At 32.6% G+C, this 25,761-nt stretch overlaps 1 protein-coding gene across 2 annotated transcripts in view; it reads left to right on the top strand.

The window, feature by feature from the left end:
* Positions 1 to 25,761, top strand: part of LOC127725560 (dehydrogenase/reductase SDR family member 11-like) — a 59,203-nt gene that overhangs the window by 10,839 nt on the left and 22,603 nt on the right. For both annotated transcript variants that reach the window (XM_052232626.1, XM_052232621.1), the window contains one exon: positions 6,498 to 6,701. In XM_052232626.1, coding sequence (XP_052088586.1) covers positions 6,498 to 6,701 — 204 coding nt within the window. The remainder of the gene's footprint in view (positions 1 to 6,497; positions 6,702 to 25,761) is intronic.

The raw sequence follows: 25,761 nt of genomic DNA, 5'->3' as shown, positions 1-25,761 counted from the left end.
CCAGACATTCCACGTAACAATTACCGAATTTTATGATATGTCATTGTTACGTGAAAATGGACAACTAAATAATTGATTTAATAGTGACCACGGCCATCTTCATATGTTTTCATAAATTCAATACTGTTTACTTTAGGTTAAATGGGAATTCCCTGTTTGTTTACCGTTGTTTATCTTGTCAGGATAAAACCATTATCACGTTTACCAACCATTTCACGTAACAATTACCGAATGTTATGATATGTTGTGTTGTGTAAATTTAAATTATGACAAGATCTTTGATTTTTTTTAGGGGGGGGGGGGGGGGGGCGAAGATTATTATTTGCTTAAAAAAATTTGAGGATGCTAACCAATATTCCAATATTTATTTATTTTGAACTTTAAAATTTAATGGCAAAAACTATAAATTAGAAAAATAATTTTTCTTCCTTCTCCTTAATCAAAATATTTATTTGTTGGGAATCACTCAATCTTTTTTAATAAACAACAAAACGAGACAAAATGAAAGAAATTTCAACTAGGGTTTAAGAAGCGGGATTAAGGTATTCTCTTTGAATTAAATGGTTAACCTCTCATGAAAATTATATAAATTTCAGAAAATAAAACAGACTGGATTTACACCACTGTCCCAGGTTAAGGGGAGGGTTGGGATCCTGTTAACATGTTTAACTCCGCCACATTCTGTATGTATGTGCCTGTCCCAAGTCAGGAGCCAGTAATTCAGTGGTTGTCGTTTGTTTATATGTTACATATTTGTTTTTCGTTCATTCTTTGTACATAAATTATTTAGGCCGTTAGTTTTCTCGTTTGAATTGTTTTACATTGTCATTTCGGGGCCTTTTATAGCATACTGTGCGGTATGGGCTTTGCTCATTGTTGAAGGCCGTACTGTGACCTATAGTTGTTAATTTCTGTGTCATTTGGTCTCTTGTGGAGAGTTGTCTCATTGGCAATCATACCACATCTTCTTTTTTATATGATATTTGTAAAATGTGAATTTGTGATTGCAATCATCCAATAAGGCCTGAATAAGGGGACATGTTTGTGACTAGGGTTTTCAACTTTTCATACTCACCCGTTTTATCCTTCAAAAATGCCTACCTCTCAGCCTACACGCTTAATTTTCAGTCCACAAGCAGAAGCTCAATTTTTTGAAAATTTTAGTTGGATTCTGTTGACATGTAGAAAAGAAAATTTAACCAGCCCAAAAGCAATTTTACAAGCAAATGCCGTAGGACTTGTGGTTAAGCGTGATGACTGCCTCTGCTACATTGTAAGTGGAAATTTCAGATGAATGATTCCCATTAAGTCTAGGAAAAAGTAGAGCAAAATGAAAAAGAAAGTCCTACCTATACAAAGAAACAATAAACATACATATTTTTTATTTGACCTTAATACAAAACTGTGTATCTAAATTATAAAACATTTCATTGAAAAATTGTGATTGTGTTCACAGTCTAGTTCTGACAATTTATTATATAAATTATTTTTTTTCAGTCAAAATTTTAAAAAAAATCTTATAATGGACTCCAAGAAAAAAAAACATGCTGATGAAATGAAAGTTCACAGATCAAAATGGACAAATGAACAAAAACTAAAAAACAGAGAGCAGAGCAAGCTTCGCATGAAAAAATATAGAGAAAAAAAAAGACAAGAAGAATCCTTCAATTCCGATAAAGTAGATGATTGCATTGAAACTAGACTTGTTCGTCAAAAAAAAGAAGAGAAAATAAGAAATCAAAGGGAATACAAAAGGAAATGGCGGGGGAATCTCACAGCTCAAAAAAAAAGAAGAATAAGAGAAAAGGATGCAGCTCAAAAACGTGAGAAAAGGCAAAAGTTACAAAACACAAAAATAGCTATGTTTCCAACTCAAAGCAGTAGCAATGAAAATACATGTACGTACCAAAATAAAGAAACATACAGAAAAGCTGTTTACAGGGTTAAAAAAAATCTACCAAAGACGCCCGAAAGATATGCCAAGATATTGAAAGGTCTAATGACAAAGGTTACTCCAAAAAAGAAAGCAGCCCTTCAAAAAGAAGGCATTGGTTCCCCGAATGCACAGAAGAATTTAGATGATATGATGGATGTATTGGGTAAAGCAGAGAAGGACTTGAGAGGTCGGTCAAATTTGCAAAAAAAACGTCATAAAGATTATCTTGGACACATCTCAAAATATATACAACCATCATCTAAATTTCAGCATTTCTTTTCATCATCAACTGGAATTAAGAGAAAATATTTGTCATCAGAATACTTAACACAAAAACCAAGAAAAATCCGTAAAGATGCCATACCAGAGCAAACAACAGAAAAAGTTAAAGATATTTTTTGTGGAGCAAGTCAAACAATTCCTGATAAAAAGAGTGTTAAAAAAAACCTAGAAGATAAACATGTAATGACTAGGAGCATAAATAGTCTATGGAGACAGTGGAATGAAGAAAACCCAGAATGTAAAATGTCAATTGGTAGATTCTACAAATTTAGGCCAAAGAATGTGCTGACTCAAAAACATAGAAAACTATTTTCATGTCTATGTGAGTATTGTGAGAACGTTAAATTGAAAATTAAAGCCTTAAATAAAGTTACAGATAAACACCCAGAACTAAAGATCCAAGACGAGTATGCAGCAGTAAGAGAAACCTTATGTCCTAAAGCTGAAGGTGTAAAGCACAATCACAGAGACTGTATACTTAGAAAATGTGCCATATGCGGCACAAAAAAATTGAGGCAAAAACTTGAACCAGTAGATAAAGACAGTTCAGTTATCAGTTGGCAAAAATGGGAGACGGTAAAGACAATTAATCATAAAACTAAAAAGGAAATAAGTAAAAGGCAAGTAGTCTCAAAAACAGGAAGTCCTTACCTTCTTATCACTGAGTTGTTGGAAGAGGTAGAATTTTTATCTCAACACCTCTTTGTTGCAAGTTGGCAACATGAACAGTTTTCTGAGCTTTCAAAAAACCTCCCGATGAAACAGCTTATCATTGTTATTGACTTCGCAGAAAATTATTCGTGCTTCTCACAGAACGAAATACAGGGTGCCCATTGGGCAAAGGATTCTGTTACAATACACCCTTGTGTTTGCACATATATGTTTAATTGTCAAGAGCATGGCAAAGTGCAAGTAGAGGAAATAGTGGATATCATTAGTAATGACCTTATTCATGACAGTCACGCTGTCCATACTTTTACTAAAAAAGTGATGGACCATTTCCAGAATGTGAGAAACCTAGACCTAGAACATGTTGTTGTCATCAGCGATGGGTGTGCTGGACAATACAAGTCAAAAGTTCCTTTTATGGATGCAAGCTGTTTTGTAGAAGATTTCGGTGTAAGCATAGAAAGATGTTATTATGGTTCCCGCCATGGAAAGAACAGGTGTGATGGGGAGGCAGGGGTGGTTAAATCAAAGGCCACCCGACTAGTAAAGAATGATGAGGCAATTATCACCAATGCCAGAGAATTTTTCGATGCTGTAAGTGAGCATTTAACTAAGGGCAACAATGATGAAAATTGTTGTCTCAAGAGACGAGTCTTCATTTTTGTAGAATCTACAGAGATAGTACGACCAAGAATAGATAGAAGTGCTAAAGTGGTTAAAGGAACAAGACAGTTGCATTCAATTCTAGGTGCAACTACAAAAGGAAATATACAGACCAGAAAACTTAGTTGTTTTTGCACTCAATGCATAGACAGAAGATATGACAGGTGTGTTAATGGTAGTCACGTCGATGGTTGGCAGTCTGTAATGATAAAATGTATCCTTCAGTATATAACTGTAGTAGAAAAATTAAAGATCAAAAAGCCTATAAAACAATTAAGAAAACAAATCAACAACAACATATAATGATTTTATTTTAAGCAATACATGCATGACAGCAATTGATGAACATAGAATATGTTATCAATGAGAGCAATCATATATAACACAGCTGAAATATATCCTTCAGTATATATACCCAATACACCAGAAGTTGGAACATACAAAAATATATTTAGAAGCATACAAAGTACACAAAACTACTTGTAATGAAATAGTAATTGTATTAAGCCATATATCATGTATATTAATAACAACAACCAATGTACATAGACATTTTATTAATGACAGCAATCACAAATTTACATATTTTTTCATATTGTCTCTCTTATACATAAAAAAACATTCTTAACAAAAATTAGCTGTTCATGTGCCAGTAAACAGACCAGAGGACGATTCAGATGATACAGCTGTAGATGAAGATGAAGATAATGGACGTAATGGAGATCCAGTGGTCCTAGATGAAGATCCAGTAGTCCTAGATGATGGTCATGGACATGATGAAGATCCAGTGGTCCTAGATGATGGTCATGGAGTGCCTTTTGAACTTGGCAACATAAGTTTCGACCCAGACACATCGTTCTCATACATTAAAGATGACAGCATGATAGAGGACACAGCGTAAGTTTTGTGAAAATTTCATTGTTACAATAAAACATTAATTCCATAAATCTGTATGGTAAACATTGTATAAATATATGCAGTTTAATAAATATTCCTTTGAAACTTGATAGGACATTAGGCAATTAACAGTCAAGCGAATATTTACAACTGGATATATGTGAAGAGGCTTTAAAGCATACATGTACATTTAACAATTTAATCATTTCACACTGATTAGTCAGTTTTAATTGAATTTCAAATTTAACTTTTTAATTTAAAGATTGTAAATTTAACAAAAACTCAATGTTATAATATAGGTGTACTGTTGGAGATCATGTTCTGGTAAAACATGGTTCAGAACATCTTCCTGCAGTTGTAAGTCTATTGAAGTTCAAGTTATTGCAATAAATTTTCAGTATTAAATTTTATAAGCAATGACAAGAGTCTGAAGAGATACTTGTCCTTGCTTATTTACTCTATGAGTGAAGAAGCTGTAATTGGTATAATTGAAGATTTATTCACCTGCTAGCTTATATGGCTTTAATTTTGATATATTCTGGTCAGCAAACTTTTGAAAATTTACCAACATATTGATATTTATATTCTACATGTGACGGTGTCTTCACTCACTTATTTGTGTTTTTTATTTTTATTTTTTTTGTTTTGTTTTGTTATTTATGATAGCATTATATACATGTACATGTCCTTGGTTTTTTTTAAAAGCAAACACATAGATAATTATATTAAAATAACATAGGTACAGCATCAATTTCTAAGCCAGGCCCCTTCAAAAGTCTGTTTTGAACAATCAATCTAAGTAACGTTCAGACAAGATGTACAATTCAATTTTTCAAACGACTTCATAGTTCAATTATTTAGACTAAATTTCTTTAAAAATTAGTTTTACTGTGATGATTTTATACTTTTGTAGATTACAAACATTGAAGATGAATTCCTGTGGATTCAATATTACCACAAACACAGGGACAACTGGACCTTACAAACAAATGAATACACCATCCAGAAAACAGACATCATCAGGAAACTTGAGCCACCAGATCTTGTTTTCTCTGGATCAAGATACAGCTTCAAATTTGACATTTAATTATTTATTCATACAATTCAAATCTTTGTTATTAATATATATTTTATTATAGATAATTGTTTGTCACAAGAAATTATTTCAACTTACAGTACTATGTAATGAATATAATCAAAAATACTTTACCATTAATGACAATAAACAATGATTTTACTGAAACAATGTTTATAAATTGCTCAAGAAAAGATTAATAACTGATAACCCTTTATTTCTGTTACTTCTTTGTTATAGAACCTAAGAGTATTTCAAATAAGTCCTCAAAATATGGCCCTTAATCAGTATTTTACTTCTAATCTACACTATTCAATACATATGAACCACTGAGATCTTATTTCATGTTTTGAAATGAAATATGTCTGTCCTGTTACGTGAGTTGAAATTTTAAGACTGAACAAAGAATTGGTGAAATAGGCATCTAGGGACTTGTAAACTTCCTTATATTTTTTGCATGTCTTTGTAAAGTTACATAATGCAACCTTAACAATTTTTTTCATATATATAAGGGGAAACAATGGAAATAGAGAAAAAACAATGATCTTTTGCCAAATATTTTTTCTCGGTCTCACAGAATCATACAATAATCTGATCTAATCTAAATAAATTAGTTGTTTAAACTGAAAGTGTGTGCTTTGTTAGTCACCAGCAACTTAAAAAATGTATCCATTGGTAAGTAACTGCATAATTTCATATCAATATATTCTCCAATGTCTGTCCTGTTACGTGAGTAAAAAAAGGTTGAGATCAGTAATAGACATACCAAGTGTGAAAATGTAATAACCCCAACTATCTTTTTATTGTTTTTTCTTGTAAGTAAAGATGTCAAGGATTCAGGAAAAAGCACATTTAATGAGGTATGAAGAATTTAAAATTTTATGGTGGATGTCCCACTCATATGGCTTAAAAGCAAATACCGGGTCATATTGTCTAAATACACGACGCGAATTAAATAGGTTCCTGATTTTTCAGGATTTGGAAGAACAAATTCTAGTAAGTGGTGGCCAGTTCCTACCAATTATTTGTGATTTACGAAAGCAAGACGATATCATGGAGATGTTTGCTATGATAAAAAAGAGATGGAGCGGTGTTGATGTTTGTATAAACAATGCTGGTTTGTCACTGGATGCCCCGATTATTAACGGAGATGTTTCTTCCTGGGAAAACATGTGGCAGGTAAGTTTATCGTTAAATCAGTTTGTTATCGGCAAGTCATTTCCTCTTCGGGAAACGTGTTGCAAGACTAGTACTTTTATCGTTATATGAGTTATACACCTTATCGCTATTTGGAAATCTGTCCCGCTTGACCCGAGAATCTGTCCCGCTTGAACTTTTGACGTCATACAACAATCACTTTTCCATTGTGGCGTCAGATATTTTCTATTATGACGTCAAAATTTTACGGGAACTTTTTTGATGTCCAGTAATGGCGGACAAAAAGCGATAAGGTGTATTATCGGTAAGCCATTTCTTCTTGTGAAAACATGTTACAAGTATGTTTATCATTGTATCATTTTCTTACCGGCAAGCCATCTTTCCTTGGGAAAACATGTTACATGTATGTTTATCCGATATCGGTGTGTTATCGGCAAGCCATGTATTCTTGGGAAAACAAGTTACAAGTATGTTAATCAGTATTTATACTGCACTCGTTCTATTTGAGCAGTCAAAATGCGTTGACCGTATATTTCTATGTCATATACAGTCACTGACCTGATATCACTTTTCCTCATGAATATTTAAATAGAAATTGCCGAAATTATAATTAATTATTCATACGACCTATTCAACCTGTTCTTGTTTCCAATGTATACAACGACTCAAACTTATTTCTTTTGCAATTTATAGTTTGCAAAACATATTTCACTTGTTAATATTTTTGGTTTGCAAACTATAAATCATTATGTTTTATGCTTATTAATTGTTGATATTTTAGTTCATTCTCAAACAAAATCGTTCACCATCGATTGCGGGTTTCAACAGGTAATGTACATTTCATTGTGTTGTATATTTCTCCGCCTGCATGGTATGAGGCCTTTTTATAAAAGGGGAAAGTTTTCCAATATTTAAATCAAATAATAACATTAACACATTAAACAACAATTGAAAATGCTTTTTTTAGATTGCAGTATAAAGACAATAATAGTGCATTGACTTGACATATCAACGATATAAGGATTCGGCCCGAAACGGGGAAAAAGCTCGGCAGAGCCTCGCATTTCCCCGTTTCTAAGCCTCATCCTTATATCGTTGATATGTCAAGTCAATGCACTATTATTGTCTATATACGCATGTTATCGACAAGACCATTGTTCTTGGGAAACCAAGTTACAAGTATATTACCTGTAATCAGTATATAAGTTTGTTATCGACAAGCATTTGTTCTTGGGAAAACATGTTGCAGTAAGTTTATCAGTATATAAATTTGTTATCGGCAAGCCTATTATTCTTTGGAAAAGATGTTGTGAGTATGTTTATCAGTATATAAGTTTGTTATCGGAAAGCCTATTGTTCTTGGGAAAACATGTTACAAGTATGCTTATCAGTATATTAGTGTGCTATTGGCAAGCCTATTGTTCATGGAAAAACTTGTTGCAAGTATGTTTATCAGTATATAAAATTATTATCGGCAAACCATTTGTTCGTGGGAACGCATGTTGCAAGTATGTTTATCAGTATACAAGTTTGTTATCGTCTATTTAAAGAAAAATGTAATGTATTCAAACGAAGAAACTATTTATGTTACTTATTATTACTGTATTTTTGTAAAGCAGGCCTAAATGTGTGGTTTTACTGGTGAATTGAATGGTTTATTTTGTAATCATATAGGAATGTAAAAGCGTTGAAGCATAAGCGCTTCATACTAAAAATGCGTACAACGCTTTCATAACCCAAACATGAATGTCAATTGAGTTTAACTTAGTCAAATCAAATATCTGTCAAAACGCCCAAAGAAATTGTTGAGGTAAATCTGAAAAAAGCAGACAAGTTGACTTCAATAGTGTTACAACATTTTATCGTCTCCTAATTTCCTGCATCATGAAGCAAAGTTCCAGTACACATGTTAATCTCTGAGACTATAATTCAAAGCCTGTGAATCCTACCATGATTTTCATGATCGTATTTATGTTAATGACAAATTTCCGTACTAACGGTTATTCAAATTTAAATTCGTTATTATATGTCTTAAGAAACAAAACAGAACAAGATAGCTACCGATAACTTACACGATTAGGCGTAAAAAGGTTGTCCTGCTTGCGGCTGCTACTAAGACTTTATAAAACGTCACACGTGGCAGTGTCTGAGCAGAAAGTTGATGAATCAGGGTTATGTCAAAGAACGTCACGTCCTTTTCTAAAAAAGTTCATCGGAAGATACACGAGATACAAAGACATTGTTGATATATATTCCGTATCAACTTCATTAATAATACATGATGGTCTTGAAGTATAAATTCTAGGTACTGACGTTGTTTATCATCTTAATTACGTGTTATAGTGCTCCTTTTATTTGTCTTTGTATATTTTTAACCTTTACTGTTTATTTCGATTTTTGGTAATATACTTATAGCGTGGCTCGGTATTTATACATCCCGCCCTTGTGTTATTGTGCTATGGTCATTTTTGTCGAGCCTGCGACTTTTGTCGCAGAAAGCTCGACATAGGGATAGCGATCCGGCGGCGGCGGCGGCGGCGGCGTTAGCTAACTTCTTAAAAGCTTTATATTTTAGAAGATGGAAGACCTGGATGCTTCATACTTTGTATATGGATGCCTCATGTTACGAAGTTTCCGTCAGTCACATGTCCAATGTCCTTGACCTCATTTTCATGGTTCAGTGACTACTTGAAAAAAAAGTTCAGATTTTTTGTAATGTTAAATTCTCTCTTATTATAAGTAATAGGATAACTATATTTGGTATGTGCGTACCTTGCAAGGTCCTCATGCCCGTCAGACAGTTTTCACTTGACCTCGACCTCATTTCATGGATCAGTGAACAAGGTTAAGTTTTCGTGGTCAAGTCCATATCTCAGATACTATAAGCAATAGGTCTAGTATATTCGGTGTATGGAAGGACTGTAAGGTGTACATGTCCAACTGGCAGGTGTCATCTGACCTTGACCTCATTTTCATGGTTCAGTGGTTATAGTTAAGTTTTTGTGTTTTGGTCTGTTTTTCTTATACTGTATGCAATAGGTCTACTATATTTGGTGTATGGAATGATTGTAAGGTGTACATGTCTAGCTGGCAGGTGTCATCTGACCTTGACCTCATTTTCATGGTTCAGTGGTCAAAGTTAAGTTTTTGAGTTTTGGTCTTTCTTTCTAATACTGCATGCAATAGGTCAGCTATATTTGGTGTATGGAATGATTGTAAGGTGTACATGTCTAGCTGGCAGGTGTCATCTTACCTTGACCTCATTTTCATGGTTCAGTGGTCAAAGTTAAGTTTTTGAGTTTTGGTCTTTTTTTCTAATACTATATGCAATAGTTCAACTATATTTGGTGTATGGAAATATTTTATGATCTATATGTCAGTTACGCAGGTTTTATTTGACCTTGACCTCATTTTCAAGGTTCATTGCTCAGTGTTAAGTTTTTGTGTTTTGGTCTGTTTTTCTTTAACTATAAGCAATAGGTCAACTATATTTGTTGTATGGAAGAATTGTTAGCTGTACATGCCTGCCTAGCATGGTTCATCTGACCTTGACCTCATTTTCATGGTTCATTGGTCAATGTTTAGTTTACTTGGTTAATGTTAAGTTTATGTGACAGTTGTAATAAAGCTTTATATTTAGGACTATCAACATAATATGCCAGCTTTAGCTGGCACTTATGGTAGAAGCATCGAATTGGAATAAAGAACGATAACTCTCTCTACATGAGCAATCTAAAAAGTTTCGTCACTCTCGTTAAATCTCGTACGATTTTTTTTTTTAATTTTCGAAGTAGATCAAGTCAAGGTATCTAACTCTTAAAAATATTTGTTTTCTTTTTTTTCATTATATTTATTAAATAAACATTGTATTCTTGCTTGGCTCCAAATATAAGGTCAATTCTTCAAATAATGAAAACGAAATTAGCATTGGAATATCCGTAAGGACAATTTCAGGACATTAGTTTAACCCTTATATTTTTAATGGCTGCCAGATTCTCGTTTAATCGCGATTTTGAAAAAACGGGACAAAACGGAATAAATTCGATGTTAAATGTGACATGAATTCTTATTTGTTTACAAAAACAAGAATTTAGAAATTTTAGTAACTTGTGCAGTTTATTTAAATTTTATTGTACCACGGAAATAACCGAAGTTTGGACAACAACATCTTACGCCATGTTTCGTCGTCTGCTTCATCTTTCCATTATCAGTGACAAATCTCCTAAATTACCACAGGTACTTCATTTAAAAGTCACAATATCATAATTAATGATAACATTTGAGTGTAAAAGTTCCGTCCAGCCATGGGAACACAGAAAAACCCTCTGCAAGCAATAAATTTTGGGAGAAACGTAGCCGGAGGCGGAGGTGAAGGTAGTAGAATCTGCTACAGAATTTCCCATATCAAGTTACAGTGATAATGAAGTTGGTTATACTGTGGAATGTGGTCACTGTTATTCCTAGCTAACAGACAAATGCAGGTGTAATTCAAAACTTAACAAAAGTTTAAAAAAAATATATATATATTCAAATTCATTGGGCAATCTTCTAATTTTGTAGACTGTCACTGTACTTCCTTTGACAAACTCTCAACAAATCTTGTCATTAATTATGACACATATCTACCTTAAACAGTCCCAGGAGATGGAGACTGTTTTTTTTTTTTCACTCTCTAATTTAAAGTTTAATCATAGTAAAAGGAGACTTGAGTCTAAGTGATACATTTAGGTATATATTGTATGCTCCCATATTGTCCAAAATTGGATTTTATGGGAATTACAATGGAGTTATGATAACCCATGATAATACCATGACTTTTGATAGGTATAGAGCATGTTACTTGGAAGTATGTGGGCTACATACATCCTTTGAAATTAAAGCTGCAGACACATTATTTGGAGGCAATATAAATATTTGCCTCCCGCAGTCACCAGTATATTTTATGCGTCAGTTTAAACCTGATAAAAACATTTTCACTTTACCGAATACTTTTATCAGGTGCACATTTCAACCTATTATAGCAATAAACAATTATGGCTATAACGTCACATTACTCAAATTGCACCAAGTACCCAATTTTCACCCTATGTGTATGTATGTATTCAACAAAAATAACTGCAGAAATCTTACAAGTTTTTTTTGAGACACAAATCGTTCACAGTGAGAATATACATGTATCAACAGATGAAGCATTCCTGGGAAAAAGTAAATCTATGAAAACATCAGTGTCGTCACCATGCGAAGTTATCTAATTATCATCTTTTAAAAATGTTAGCAACTTCACAACTACAAGTTAATTTTCATGACCAAATTAAATAAAGTACAAACAAACAAAACAGCAATAAAATGCTTCGCCAAGCACAGCCTGATACAACCACAGATGTAGATTTAGCATATAAAAAACACCAAAAATTTTATGTCAGTTGAAATCCTACATATTTTAATTTTGGACCCTTCAAACATGTCAAACTTTGATATGGACTTATTTGAAAACAGGTATCAGGTGAGCCCAAACATTTCTTTTCAGCAGCAGTCTCCAACTACATATCTCCTTAATTTTATATGATAGTCCCACAAAAATGTTGAAAATGTGTACATTTATTTTTTTTTCTAGATTCTCTCATGTCATGCATATGAAAGCAGTACCTTTTTGGTCACTATTTATGTGTTGCGTCTTAATATGAATTGTAACACTTTATAGTGACTGACCAGGTCAAACAAATACTTCTCAAGAAACATGCAGCAAAAGAAGACAACTTGGAACAGCACCAGCCATGCCAGACTATGTAGGAATAAAAACCGTGTGTCAAATCGGAATAGCATGGACGATATGTTAGTGATATGTCCTTGTGAATAGTAAGGAAAGCTATCAATAATTCCGCAATTTTATCAGGTTTATCGTACATTTTCTGTTCAAATTTTCACACAATCAGTGAATCGTTCAAAAAGGCTAAACTAAAGTTTTATTACCAGCTGATTACTGAAAGTTTCAAACAATGACAAGTGTTTCATTCATGAAATAACGTGTGCGTTTCTGTGAAAAAAATCATGTGCAATTTTGTGAATTAAAGGGAAAGAAGATCCTTTTGCGGTGCACTTGTGCATGTCAATTGCGAACTAACCCAATATATTTTCTTTATCATGACCAGTCCACTGATAATGACGTCGACATTATCAAGGACAAGGAGTACACATCAAAGGAAAAATGCACAAATTACAGATAAAATGATTTACACATACTGTTTCGTGTGTATCACCTGCCATATCAGTATTTGTTGCATTTATATATAAATGAGAAATAATCAATGTAAAAATGGGTAAATTTTTGGAGAAAAAACCCAAAAATTATGGAAAAAAAACAACCCAAAAATGTTGTTTTTGACCACTGACTCCTAAACTGTTGGAACCATAACCCCCAAAATCAATTCTAACCTTCCTTTTGTGTATTGAACCTTCTGGTACAATTTCATACATTGGCATAGAGATCGATTTACTTAAACTAAAGTTATTGTCCGGAAATCAAATGTGTCTTCGGACAGCAACAGCGACATGATAGCATTACTCGAAAGCAAATTTTTGACATATTCCCCATTTCGATTCTCAATTTTATATTGCCGTCGTATAAAAACTTGAAAAGTAAGCTAATAAAACAAATTATGCAAGAAATGACATAAAACCGACTCTGAATTAGTACATGAAATTGATGTAGAACCCCACAAAAAGAAGATGATCAGGAATACATTTATACTGCTGAGCAGTGTTCTCCCCTCAAATTTCAAATAGCATCCTAGAAAATAGCAAAATCTTTAGATTATCAACTTAACAATCCTATTAATGGTTCCTTATATGCTTAGATAAAAATGAAAAACCTGATCAAAACATTATTCTAAGCAGGCTCACTGTAAATTCAAACTCTTCTTTTAACAATCAGAATGATCCTCTTGCTGATCACATATATATGAGATGCAGGAAACTGGGAATACAATATGAACAACCAGCTAATTTAGAAAGTAAAAATAATTCAACAAACAGAAAGCGTTGTTTGCAATATTAAATAAAAAAAACCGCTACAACTTTTAGATAATGATATTGATGAAAAAGATATTCCAAATCCTCCACCTTTTCATGAAAATCAACAAAAAATGAATTTAATAAAGTTATGGATTGTATAACTGTACAGTATTCATAGTTTGGTAATTAAACAAATGTCTAATTGTTTTAAATTTTATAAAATGTGCAAAGAAAGAAAAATGGATATAAAAATGCACAAGATAATGAATGTAAGCATTGTCATTTATATAAATCACCAATAAATTCATTTTCAGCAGAAAACAATAAGGGAGCAACCATTTAGCTTCAAAGGGGGGGGGGGGGGGGGGGTATGGTTTTTTGTTTGAGTCAGATTTTTTACACGTGAAGCACTTCAATGCTATCAATCAACATTATTTAGTCAAAATATAACACTAGAAGGTATGGGGAAAATCTGGATTCAGAATATTTTTTTTTTGTCCTCTGCTTGAACAGAGTATTTTTTGTCATTAATTTTTAAAGAAAAATACTAGTCCAAATAATTATGACGTCCAGGAAGGCTATTTTAAATTTTTGCTTTGATGCTTCCTGCGACACACCAAAAAAAAAAATACCATACCTCCTTCTGCCTTTTGAAGTTCAATGATCTTTCCCTAAACATTTTCCATCTAAACTTATTATTTTATTTTAGACAAAAACTATATGTAGGACATTCGTCCTGAACATGCATGAAATATTTGCCACTGGGCTTTCAGCAAACCAACAATCAATATATATGTAGGACATAGTTTTAGTAAGCTGGCATTCAAGGTAGCGCCTTCCTCATATTATCAATGATTAGTATGCCAGCTTTAGCTGGCACTTATGGTAGAAGCATCGAATTGGAATAAAGAACGATAACTCTCTCTACATGAGCAATCTAAAAAGTTTCGTCACTCTCGTTAAATCTCGTACGATTTTTTTTTTTTAATTTTCGAAGTAGATCAAGTCAAGTTATTTAACTCTTAAAAATATTTGTTTTCTTTTTTTTCATTATATTTATTAAACAAACATTGTATTCTTGCTTGGCTCCAAATATAAGGTCCATTCTTCAAATAATGAAAACGAAATTAGCATTGGAATATCCGTAAGGACAATTTCAGGACATTAGTTTAACCCTTATATTTTTGATGGCTGCCAGATTCTCGTTTAATCGCGATCTTGAAAAAACGGGACAAAACGGAATAAATTTGATGTTAAATGTGACATGAATTCTTATTTGTTTACAAAAACAAGAATTTAGAAATTTTAGTAACTTGTGCAGTTTATTTCAATTTTATTGTACCACGGAAACAACCGAAGTTTGGACAACAACATCTTACGCCATGTTTCGTCGTCTGCTTCATCTTTCCATTATCAGTGACAAATCTCCTAAATTACCACAGGTACTTCATTTAAAAGTCACAATATCATAATTAATGATAACATTTGAGTGTAAAAGTTCCGTCCAGCCATGGGAACACAGAAAAACCCTCTGCAGTGCAAGCAATAAATTTTGGGAGAAACGTAGCCGGAGGCGGAGGTGAACACAGAACAGGTCAGGAATAACCACCAATTGGTGGATTATACCTCAATTGACGTACAATCCACCAATTGACATGTAATGGTATAGACCAATTGATGAATAATTTTTTTTTTTAAAGCAAATTATTCAACCAAAATGGAGCATTGTTTTCTTAAAACCATATAACTGTATGAAAACATGTCAAACATTCCTAGTTTAGTATAGTGACATAACATATTGCATTTAATCAATAATTGTATTTGCAGTTTCTTCTATTGTTATCTTGTCAATTCTTGGTCAATAGTACAGATGTTTCAACAAAAGAATTGTTGTACACATGCATTCTCAAGAGATGCAGCAGGCTTTGACAAAACTGAAACTTTCAGAGGACTCAATAATGGTCATAAAATAGGTTGTAAGTTGCAAAATGATGCTCCTATCTAACACTAGCATTTTATAACAAAAAAATTGCATTATACGCCAATTGGTCTATACCAATATATGTCAATTGGTGGATAATACGTCAATTGAGGTATAATCCATCAATTGGTGGTTATTCCTGACCTGGTGAAGGTAGTAAAATCTGCTACAGAATTTCCCATATCAAGTTACAGTGATAATGAAGTTGGTTATACTGTGGAATGTGGTCACTGTTATTCCTAGCTAACAGACAAATGCAGGTGTAATTCAAAACTTAAAAGTTTAAAAAAAAATATATATATTCAAATTCACAATCTTCTAATTTGGAGACTGTCACTGTACTTCCTTTGACAAACTCTCAACAAATCTTGTCATTAATTATGACCCATATCTACCTTAAACAGTCCCAGGAGATGGAGACTGTTTTTTTTTCACTCTCTAAGTTTAATCATAGTAAAAGGAGACTTGAGTCTGAGTGATACATTTAGGTATATATTGTATGCTCCCATATTGTCCAAAATTGGATTTTATGGGAATTACAATGGAGTTATGATAACCCATGATAATACCATGACTTTTGATAGGTATAGAGCATGTTACTTGGAAGTATGTGGGCTACATACATCTTTTGAAATTCAAGCTGCAGACACATTATTTGGAGGCAATATAAATATTTGCCTCCAGCAGTCACCAGTATATTTTATGCGTCAGTTTAAACCTGATCAAAACATTTTCACTTTACCGAATACTTTTATCAGGTGCACATTTCAACCTATTATAGCAATAAACAATTATGGCTATAACGTCACAGTACCCAAATTGCACCAAGTACCCAATTTTCACCCTATGTGTATGTATGTATTCAACAAAAATAACTGCAGAAATCTAACAAGTTTTTTTTGAGACACAAATCGTTCACAGTGAGAATATACATGTATCAACAGATGAAGCATTTCTGGGAAAAAGTAAATCTACGAAAACATCAGTGTCGTCACCATGCTAAGTTATCTAATTATCATCTTTTAAAAATGTTAGCAACTTCACAACTACAAGTTAATTTTCATGACCAAAATAAAATAAAGTACAAACAAAACAGCAATAAAATGCTTCGCCAAGCACAGCCTGATACAACCACAGATGTAGATTAAGCATATAAAAAACACCAAAAATTTTATGTCAGTTGAAATCAAACATATTTTAATTTTGGACCCTTCAAACTTTAATATGGACTGATTTGAAAACAGGTATCAGGTGAGCCCAAACATTTCTATTCAGCAGCAGTCTCCAACTACATATCTCCTTAATTTTATATGATAGTCCCACAAAAATGTTGAAAATGTGTACATTTAATTTTTTTTCTAGATTCTCTCATGTCATGCATGTGAAAGCGGTACCTTTTTGGTCACTATTTATGTGTTGCGTCTTAATATGAATTGTAACACTTTATAGTGACTGACCAGGTCAAACAAATACTTCTCAAGAAACATGCAGCAAAAGAAGACAACTTGGAACAGCACCAGCCATGCCAGACTATGTAGGAATAAAAACTCAAATCGGAATAGCATGGACGATATGTTAGTGATATGTCCTTGTGAATAGTAAGGAAAGCTATCAATAATTCCGCAATTTTATCAGGTTAATCGTACATTTTCTGTTCAAATTTTCACACAATCAGTGACTCGTTCAAAAAGGCTAAACTAACGTTTTATTACCAGCTGATTACTGTGAAAGTTTCAAACAATGACAAGTGTTTCATTCATGAAATAACGTATGCGTTTCTGTGAAAAAAATCATGTGCAATTTTGTGATTTAAAGGGAAAGAAGATCCTTTTGCGGTGCACTTGTGCATGTCAATTGCGAACTAACCCAGTATATTTTCTTTATCATGACCAGTCCACTGATAATGACGTCAACATTATCAAGGACAAGGAGTATACACATCAAAGGAAAAATGCACAAATTACCAATAAAATGAATTACACACACTGTTTCGTGTGTATCACCTCCCATATCAGTATTTGTTGCATTTATATATAAATGAGAAATAATCAATGTAAAAATGGTAAATTTTTGGAGAAAAAACCCAAAAATTATGGAAAAAAAACAACCCAAAAATGTTGTTTTTGACCACTGACTCCTAAACTGTTGGTACCATAACCCCTAAAATCAATTCTAACATTCCTTTTGTGTATTGAACCTTCTTTCATACATTGTCATAGAGATCCATTTACTTAAACTAAAGTTATTGTCCGGAAACCAAATGTGTCTTCGGACAGCAACAGCGACATGATAGCATTACTCGAAAGCAAATTTTTGACATATTCCCCATTTCGATTCTCAGTTTTATATTGCCGTCGTATAAAAACTTGAAAAGTAAGCTAATAAAACAAATTATGCAAGAAATGACATAAAACCGACTCTGAATTAGTACATGAAATTGATGTAGAAACCCACAAAAAGAAGATGATCAGGAATACATTTATACTGCTGAGCAGTGTTCTCCCCTCAAATTTTAAATAGCATCCTAGAAAATAGATGAATCTTTAGATTATCAACTTAACAATCCTATTCATGGTTCCTTATATGCTTAGATGAAAATAAAAAACCTGATCAAAACATTATTCTAAGCAGGCTCACTGTAAATTCAAACTCTTCTTTTAACAATCAGAATGATCCTCTTATATGAGATGCAGGAAACTGGGAATACAATATGAACAACCAGCTAATTTAGAAAGTAAAAATAATTCAACAAACAGAAAGCGTTGTTTGCAATACTAAATAAAAAAAATCGCTACAACTTTTAGATATTGATGAAAAAGATATTCCAAATCCTCCACCTTTTCATGAAAATCAACAAAAAAGTAATTTAATAAAGTTATGGATTGTATAACTGTACAGTATTCATAGTTTTGAAATTAAACAAATGTCTTATTGTTTTAAATTTTATAAAATTTGCAAAGAAAGAAAAATGGATATGAAAATGCACAAGATAATGAATGTAAGCATTGTCATTTATATAAATCACCTTTTTCAGCAGAAAACAATAAGGGAGCAACCATTTAGCTTCAAAGGGGGGTATGGTTTTTTGTTTGAGTCAGATTTTTTACACGTGAAGCACTTCAATGCTATCAATCAAAATTATTTAGTCAAAATATAAACACTAGAAGGTATGGGGAAAATCTGGATTCAGAATATTTTTTTTTGTCCTCTGCTTGAACAGAGTATTTTTGTCATCAATTTTTAAAGAAAAATACTAGTCCAAATAATTATGATCGTCCAGGAAGGCTATTTTAAATTTTTGCTTTGATGCTTCCTGCGACACACCAAAAAAAAATACCATACCTCCTTCTGCCTTTTGAAGTTCAATGATCTTTCCCTAAACATTTTCCATCTAAACTTATTATTTTATTTTAGACAAAAACTATATGTAGGACATTCGTCCTGAACATGCATGAAATATTTGCCACTGGGCGTTAAGCAAACCAACAATCAATCAATATGTAGGACATAGTTTTGGTAAGCTGGCATTCAAGGTAGCGCCTTCCTCATATTAAAGAAGGCGAGACATTTCAGCGTGTGCACTCTTGTTTGTATTCTTGTCTTTCATTTTTTGCTTATATACGTACTTTGTCTATAGAGTGTCTATATGCCATTTTGTTTTTCTTTGTTGAACTAGTTTGTTTTGTTTGATAGTAATTAAGATTATAACACAATGTTGAATGCTCTACCCCAATTTTTTTACATTTTTACCAGTAACGCTACGGTGAATATTTGTTTAAAAAATCTTTTGATGTATTCAGATGTAATAGAAATGATTCCTTTTCATTACTTTCTCAGAAAATACAACTTTTCTGCAAGACTTCGACGATTACCGAAAAGAACTGCAGATTAGAAATGACATTTGTTTTCCTTAAAGTGTTGTCTTGATTGTCTTTGAAAGTGCTTTGGCATATACACCGTACATTGTATATAGAAATCACTCCTTTTACAAATCGTATATCATGCAGTTATACTCGTTCTCCAGTTCATATCTGGACATCAGAAGCGTAGTTTTCAAGAATTTTCCTCACAGAAACCTGGGACTATTATACTAACGTTAGTATAATAGTCCCAGCAGAAACATCTATGATTTTATTTTGTACCTTTTTAAATTTCAAAATGAACAAGACAACTACGGCTATAAACAAAAATGTTAATCAAATACAAACACTTAATACAAATTGGGCCACAGATTAATCCCGTTGAAAGAATTATTTAGTAAAGCAAAGCAAAACAAGAAAACCACCGGCAAATTACATGATTAGGCGTAAAAGGGTTGTACTTTTAATGTAACGTTTTGGTGTTTTGTTGTTTAAAAAATCTTTTGAAATATTCAGATGTAATAGAACTGATTCCTTGTCATTACTTTCTCACAAAATACAACTTTTCTGCAAGATTTCGACGATTACCGAAAAGAACTGCGACTATTCGATTAGAAATGACATTTGTTGTCATTAAATTGTGTCTTGGCTTCGTTCAAAGTGATTTGGCATATATAAGAATCACTACTTTTACATATTATATATCATATTGTTATACTCGTTCTCCAGTTTATAGCTGGACGTCAGAAACGTAATTATCAGGAAATGTCCTCACTGAAACATCTATGAATAAACGTATTTATACTTCAATCACTTTTTAATTGTGACGTCAAATGTTTTGAATTATTGTATGATGTCGAAGTTTACGGGAACCTGTGTGATTTAACGTAATGGCGAACAAATTTGCATACAAGTGTAAATACGTCTATACATTTTGTACTTTTTAAATTTTAAACTAATGAATTGAAGGACCTAAAAATCAGATCAATCCCGTTGAAGGAATTATTTAATAAATCAAAAACATAATAAGATATCTATCGACTAATCACATGACGGTAGGCGTAGAACATGTGTCCTTTTAATGTAATGTTTTGGTGAATTTTTTGCTTTAAAATCTTTTGAAGTATTCAGATATATATAATAGCTATTGTCTTGTCTTGTATGAAGATCCTGCCTTTCAAAGGCACACCCCTTGTTTCAGAGTAAAATAGATTGTGTATTTAACACCCAATAAAAAGTTTATTACACTTTTAAAACCTTATACAAAAGATAATTTAGATTTTATAAATTCACGCCTTTGACTGAGTATGGCAAACAACCCTTTCTTTTTATTCACCGGTAATGTTAATAATATCATATTACGTCTAATGTGCAGAGTAAAGCAGGTTTTTATACGCCCGTTTACGATAAACCGATGTCCGTCCGTCCGTCGTCAACATGTCGGACAATAACTCAAAAACGCTTTAACCAATTTGCATGAAACTTTGGTGAATTGTTTACATCTATCGATGTGAGCTCCTTTTCGATTTTTATAAATTTAGGATTTTACGTTTCCGAGTTATGGGGTTTTATTTATTAAAAAAGGGGGATTTTTCAGTTTTCGGACAATAACTCAAAAATGCTTTGAAGTTTTCATGAAACTTTGGTGAATTGTTTATTTCTATTGATGTGAGCTCCCTATCGATTTTTTATAAATTTTAGATTTTTCGTTTCGGAGTTATGGGGTTTTATTCATTAAAAAAGGGGGATTTTCCAGTTTTCAGACAATAACTCAAAAATGCTTTGAACATTTTTCATGAAACTTTTGTGAATTGTTTATGTCTATTGATGTGAGCTCCCTTTCGATTTTTATAAATTTAAATTTTTCGTTTCCGAGTTGTGGGGTTTTATTCATTAATCAAAGTGCTGGATAGCACCTGTGGAAAGTTTGCAACGGAAGATGTGTATTATTTCAAATAGGTTGTAGATGTGTATTATTTCAAATATGTATTTAATCACAGCTTTGATGTTTTTTTTTTCTTAATCATTGTCTCATCAGCAATGATCAAAAATCACTTTTTTTCATGTAAAATTTTGAAATTTTCTATTGCAACCTTAAACTGTAGATTTAAAATAATCCAGTATACAGAAAGCTCTGTTAATTTCTTCATGTGCCCATCCCATGCCAAGGGCCTGTGATTTTAGTATTTTTTATTGATTCAGGTCCTTCATATTTGTTTTTAGTAAATTGTATTTTTACTAATTAAGCCGTTAGTTTTCTTGTTTTGAATTGTTCCACATTTTTCATATGAGGGCCTTTTATAGCTTACTATATGGGTTTTTCTCATTGTTGACGACCGTATGGTGACCTATAATTGTTTATATACCTTCTTCCTTGGAACTCTTTTGAATAGCTGGTTCATTTGCAAAAAATACCACATCTCCTATTTTAAATATTAAAGACAGCAAACTTAACTCAATACAACTGTAATGAAGTGATTTTATATGAAAGGCTTTAACCAACAATGGCAATATGTAGACAGGAATAAAAAGTTAATATACACTAGATTCATAGAGGTACTTATAACCATGTAATACATTTAAGTTGCTGCTGTGAAATTCAGCATTGAGGCAATGACATTTTGAGATTTTTGATTTTCAGCCATTCATTTGATATAATCATTGCCTGTGTGTTGAGTTGACACATTGTTAATTATAGGTCAATCTTAAAGAATCCTACTGACCCAGGAACAAAGTGTGAGGTTCATAAGTGTAAATTCTGAAATTGAATGTCAAGGTCAGTATGATGCTTCTGCGTACAAAGTTTTGTCAATTAAAGTGCTACAGTTCAAAAAGTATGCACCAAACACAAACCATACACTGTTTAACTATCATAGGGGTCAAATGAGAAAGGTCAGAATGATCTGACTTTGGTATACGATGCACCCCAAGCCCAAATGCAACAGTTAAACCAGTTACTCGACTCGCTAGGTTTACCAAAATTTTATTATGTTGCGTAATCAATAATGTCAGTAATACCAGATACTTTCGATACACTCGGGCTTTTACGTCTTTAATAACATTTGTAAATATCGCAGTAAAAAATGGCGCCAGAAAATGTTCATTCATGAAATATTTTATACACGGGATTTTTTTCTCTTCAACCGGAGGACAGGAGGAGACCCCTGAAACCGGGATTAATGTACTCCCGTCAGGAGGTTCACATGTATGGATCTCACACATGTCTGGGGAATCCCGTAGGAAAGCATACAGGTAACATAAACATACAAAATGGCTAACAGTTCAAAGTACGCATAATTTATAGAGGTCAAACCTAATACCATTGAAAAGATTACAATATTCTGAACAATAGAATGCTTTTATTTCATGAATAAATGGAGAAAAAAAAAACACCTACCTCGAAATAAGTATCAGGCCCTCTAAATTTTCTATGAATTAAACGTAGAAACTGCTGTCTCTGTAGATTTGTATTGATTTTATCTTCCGCGCAGGGCAGAACCGCGAAGAAGTGTTTGTGATACCCATTTTCAAAATGAAGTTGAATTCATTTGAATTGTCGGTGAACATTCAGTCCATTTTTATTCAGACTGTAAGCTTATCAAAAAAGTAGTAACTCAAAATTTCAAAAGCATCTTCCTAGAATTAGTATGCAAACACTAGTACTACATTATCTAGGAATAGAACACCTGAAGTAAGTTAGTCTGTCCTACTTCCCGTTTGAGGCCGATGCCTTAGGAAAGTATATTGCTATAGCAAGCTATAGCAAATTTTCCAAAAAAGAGGTATTTTCAAGTTTTCGGACAATTACTCAAAAATGCTTTGAGCAGTTTCATGAAACTTTGGTGACTGGTTTATATCTATTGAAAAAGCGACGGGCGTATCATGCGCTCATGGCGCAGCTGTTTATTCTAATAATGTATTCTACAAAATGAAGAAAGTCTTCTACATCCACATTTATATTGACAGTTGCAGAGCAAGGCACTAGCATCCAAAATTAGTTGTGTACAAATTCATGAGTCCCGGTCTAAAAAGTCATACGCTGCACGTCACAATGGGGTAAATCTGTTAAGGGATTTAATTGGTAAATATTAGCTTATTCCGTATGAAGTAAAGGCTCAGACCACAATTATTCTTACCATCATTGGTTACAATGCATTTCTTTGTAAAAACTCGAATTGAATTTAAAAATGGTTGCACCGGTTCAAACATGAAATAAATTTAATTGCTTATAGACCATTATTATTCTAATAAAATATGCTTGTCCCAAGACAATCCATCTCTGCTTTTTCTTTTGTGAGCCCTATTAACATACCAATGGTAGGAGTTGAATCTTGAATAAATGCCGAAGGCTAATTTCTACCTTACTTTCATTTTGGCCAACTCACTACTTTCACTTTCAACAATAATTTTTTCCCCACATGTTTTACTTATTTCAATATTAATTCAGGTAGGCGGTAATGGTAGCCTTTTCCTCAATTCCTCTGCTCATATCGTAAACTTAGATATGAATGATGGCTCGTTTCAGAGCTGAGACATTTTCACATCTGTGGTTAAATTTTAGGGGTACGAAGTGAGATTAGTTTTTCCATTATTTAGCTGTAACAGACTTGGGGAAAAGCTCTGGTAGCAAGGATGGAGGCGATTACATGCGCATTACTTTCACACAACCACTTACAGTGATACACATATATTAATGTCATTTCCTACTAGACAAAATGATATCATTATAAATAGCTGAATACAAATTTGATAGAATCATCAGAGACCTTTTAAAAACTCTTAAATTAAAGGTTTTATTTATGATACATATCACACCGTTAAATGAATAACACATTCACATCGGCTTAAATTCAAAGTAAACAACATATTTAAGATTATCTGGATTCATTAAAACAACATAGTTAGAAATAAAATGTTCTCGTACAGGATACATTTATCATCTTTTCTCTTAAAATCAGTCGTCTTGGGAATCTTCAAATCCATGGCGATATTCCTCGATCTCTTAATTCAATTACGTTTTATAAGAGTCAAAATATTACGGCGGAATGAAACACAACAGCAATACAAACGGATACATCTGGTGCAACATCAATAAACAAAGATTGTTACAGTAAAAATGTCTCTTCTGATGAAATCGGAACTTTAGTATGCATGGCGATACAATTATCACCGATACAAATTGAGTAATGTCAAATTAATAAGTCTTTTTAAAAATAGCATTTATATAAACAGGATCCAAATGTTAACAGAAATCAAATGATGCAATGAGATAAATCTCACGTGCTTCGGGTTTAAAACGGGATGCATGTAGTTGACATTCATCAATAAATCACAAAGACAGTACACGAGACGAGACATGGTCTGTTCTTCTTTCCAAAAATCCAAGAATTAAACTTTGGTGCAATAATCATAATTATTCATAAACGTTCAGCTAAATTTCAAAAACAATAAAAGTTTTCATGCAGCATCATGGCGGCATGTCAGGATCCATCAGGAACGGTCGGTTAACTTCACAAGTAAAAATGTCCAAAATCCGTAGAAAATAAAACTCCAAAAAACGTATAATTCGTTATCCATTAATCGTTTAGGGTCTCCACCATGTAACAGACTTGGGGAATAGCTCTGCCCAGCAAACACAAAAACATCTTTAAAATGTTTTTAAAATGTTGTGTCTAATGTCATGAAAATATCACAAAAAAACGTCAGAAAAACATTAAATGTATGGTAGAATATATATCGCTAAAACGTTTTCTAATATATTTTCTAAAATATTTGCAAAATATAATTAAAATGTTGTAAAGAAATATCATGATAATGTGAAAAACAATGGCGTATAAAACATTTTGATAATCTTTTAAAAAATATTTTCTAGAAATATTTTCTGAACGTTTGAAAAACATCATGAACCTCAAATAATGTTATAAAAATGTTTTTTGGATGTTTTCTTGCAAGTGAGACTGTGCCTAAAAAATGTTTTCAAAATGTTTTAAGAAGATGTTTTTGGTTGATATCTAGATCATATCAATCTAAAAATTTCTGTACTTTTGATTGAGTTTCCTGCTTTTTTAAATAACAAATCATTAGTTAAATTAATTTATACACAGTGATTAATTCTATATACAAACAAGAATAAATCAGTTGTTTTGCTAAGCATATGAAATTCAATTCAAAGTCTCTAAAAACAAGAAGTATCTACAAATTTTGACACATCCAAAATGGCAGACACAAC

The sequence above is a fragment of the Mytilus californianus genome, unplaced genomic scaffold (genome assembly GCF_021869535.1).
Source record: "Mytilus californianus isolate M0D057914Y unplaced genomic scaffold, xbMytCali1.0.p SCAF_1, whole genome shotgun sequence".
NCBI classification, from domain to species: Eukaryota; Metazoa; Mollusca; class Bivalvia; order Mytilida; family Mytilidae; genus Mytilus; species Mytilus californianus.
This window is presented reverse-complemented; position numbering and strand designations above follow the sequence as displayed.